Source organism: Lipotes vexillifer, unplaced genomic scaffold, assembly GCF_000442215.2.
Source record: "Lipotes vexillifer unplaced genomic scaffold, Lipotes_vexillifer_v1.1 scaffold1114, whole genome shotgun sequence".
Lineage (NCBI taxonomy): Eukaryota > Metazoa > Chordata > Mammalia > Artiodactyla > Lipotidae > Lipotes > Lipotes vexillifer.
Window position 1 is genome coordinate 2,081,076 of NW_006779031.1, and position 2,347 is coordinate 2,083,422.

The 2,347-nt window shown below is 40.2% G+C and overlaps 1 protein-coding gene across 4 annotated transcripts in view; it reads left to right on the forward strand.

Moving 5' to 3' along the window:
- FGF13 (fibroblast growth factor 13) overlaps positions 1-2,124 on the forward strand; it is a 520,464-nt gene extending 518,340 nt beyond the window's left edge. For all 4 annotated transcript variants that reach the window (XM_007452075.1, XM_007452077.1, XM_007452078.1 and 1 more), the window contains one exon: positions 703-2,124. In XM_007452075.1, coding sequence (XP_007452137.1) covers positions 703-839 — 137 coding nt within the window. In that variant the 3' untranslated portion in view covers positions 840-2,124. The remainder of the gene's footprint in view (positions 1-702) is intronic.
- The last annotated feature ends 223 nt before the right edge of the window (positions 2,125-2,347 follow it).

Genomic DNA, 2,347 nt, shown 5'->3' on the forward strand with positions numbered 1-2,347 from the left:
TTTACAGGAGGGGCAGACATCCAGTCAAATCAACACAGCGCCCTTTGACAGCACATTTCCTGCAGCCAGATTACTTGGGTCCAAAGCCCAGCTTCCGCCTTTAGTAACCAGGTAGTCTTGGGCAGATTATTGAGCTCAAGTTCCTTCTGTAAAATGTGGATAAAAACACCTGCCTCGCGGGATTTGCATGTGGATTAAATGAGATAACACAAGTGAAGCACTTACAACAGTATCTGGCACGTTCTACGTGCTCCATAAGCGTAAGCCAGGGCTGTTACTTACAGCACAACAATAATGTTTACCATTAATTGCATTAAGAACTGTGCTAATACTTAGAGTCTTGGAGAGTTTCATTTTAAAGTCTGAGAGAAATCAGTGTTTGAAAATGTTTTCACTTTTAATATTTGCCTTGCACAGCATGCTGTAGATCGTATTTAAACTTCTAAGAGCTTTATTAAATGCATTTTTCATTAATCCTCTCATATATCTGAAACCATCAGTGATCGAAATTAGGCATTAGAATTCTCTACACGCTTCTGTACCAAGACTGGATTTTGCTTCATCTGGTCCAGGCCGCTCTCTACTGAGTCCTTGAAAGCGGCATTTTTTCAGGTTTGGCCTCCAGCCTGGAAGCCTAGTGGGCAGAAGGAAAGTTGAGGGCCAGTGCGGTGGCCTTTGATGCCGTGTCTCTGTGCTTTGCAGTGGCCATGTACAAGGAGCCGTCTCTGCACGACCTCACGGAGTTCTCCCGATCTGGAAGCGGGACCCCAACCAAGAGCAGAAGTGTCTCCGGCGTACTGAATGGAGGCAAATCCATGAGCCACAATGAATCAACGTAGCCAGTGAGGGCAAAACAAGGGCTCTGTAACAGAACCTTACCTCCAGGTGCTGTTAATTCTAGCAGTCCTTCACCCAAAAGTTCAGATTTGTCCACGACGTTTACCAAACGAACACGGCAGAGTTCACTACTCTCATCTGCCATCAAATCTTCTTCTCATCCATACAAACGCCCCATAATTTAGAACGAGCTTGTGCGAAAAAAGAGTGCCAAGCATGATCAGTGAATTAAATCTGGGAGAAGGACTGCCCAATTTTCTCATGATCTCGCCTATGCTTTGGGGAAGACAAACCACAAACATTTCACAGCACTAATGCTGATTAAAAAAATTGCTCCCCAACCTAGAAAATTGAAAAGACCACCATTGTTCTTCAAAAACAAACAACAAAACAAAACAGAACAAAATTAACTGCGTCAGTGTTTTGTAGGGGCAAACAAAATTCTGTGAACAGTGTCGTCTTCTTGGCTTAATGTTTTCTATCTATGCTTGATTCGTATGTATTCTTTACTTTGGCATAGCGCAACTTTATGATTTCTGGAATTCAGTGGTTCTACTGACTCTGTGTCACTTAATCCAACTCAACCAAATTCAGGGTTGAAGCTGAATTGGCATCTCAGGCTCAAGGTAACAGTGTTCTCGTGATTTTACCAATTTTCTTTTCCTTTACATTCGTAGTATTCTGATCGAGTTCTTGTGCTGTACTTTGTGCGTAGAAATTGTGTTGTGTTGTCAACCCCAGTCAGTAAAGATTACTTAAAAAAAAAAAAGGTTATCCTCAAGTATAGATTTTTCTTAATTCCATTTGTGTTATCATGTTAAACTGCTATTGTGGCTTCTTGTGTAAAGACAGGAACTGTGGAACTGTGACGTCGTCTTTCATGTTGTTAAGATAAGAAATGTCTTATCTGTGTATGTATAAGTCCTCCTGTCATTGTATTTGGCGTGTGAATATTGTGTACAAGGAAATGTTAAAAGACTGGGTTACCCCTAAACAACGTATACTTATACCTGCTTCTGGAAAAGTGTTTAAGACTTAGCTAGGTTTCCATTTAGATCTTCATATCTGTTGCATGGAGGAAAGTTGGAATCTTGGCATAGAGTTTGCATGATATGTAAGATTTTGTGCATTAATAATTGTTAAAATCTGTGTTCCAAAAGTGGACATAGCATGTACAGGCAGTTTTCTGTCCTGTGCACAAAAAAGTTTAAAAAAAGTTGTTTAATATTTGTTGTTGTATACCCAGATACGCACCGAATAAACTCTTTATATTCATTCAAAGAAAAATCTTCCGACGTGTATTTATTGAGCGTCCATTATGTGCCGTGAACTGTGGTAGAAACTGGAGTTACACACTGAATTGTGTACATCAGGTCACTGCCCTCAGGTAACCTTACAGTCTAGAGATTTATATTAACACGAACACTTTTGAAAGTGTAGTTATTGTACTAGTTGTTGAACTTCAGATTGGAGCAGAAGAATTCTCATTCCCATTCAGTGATGCATTGTA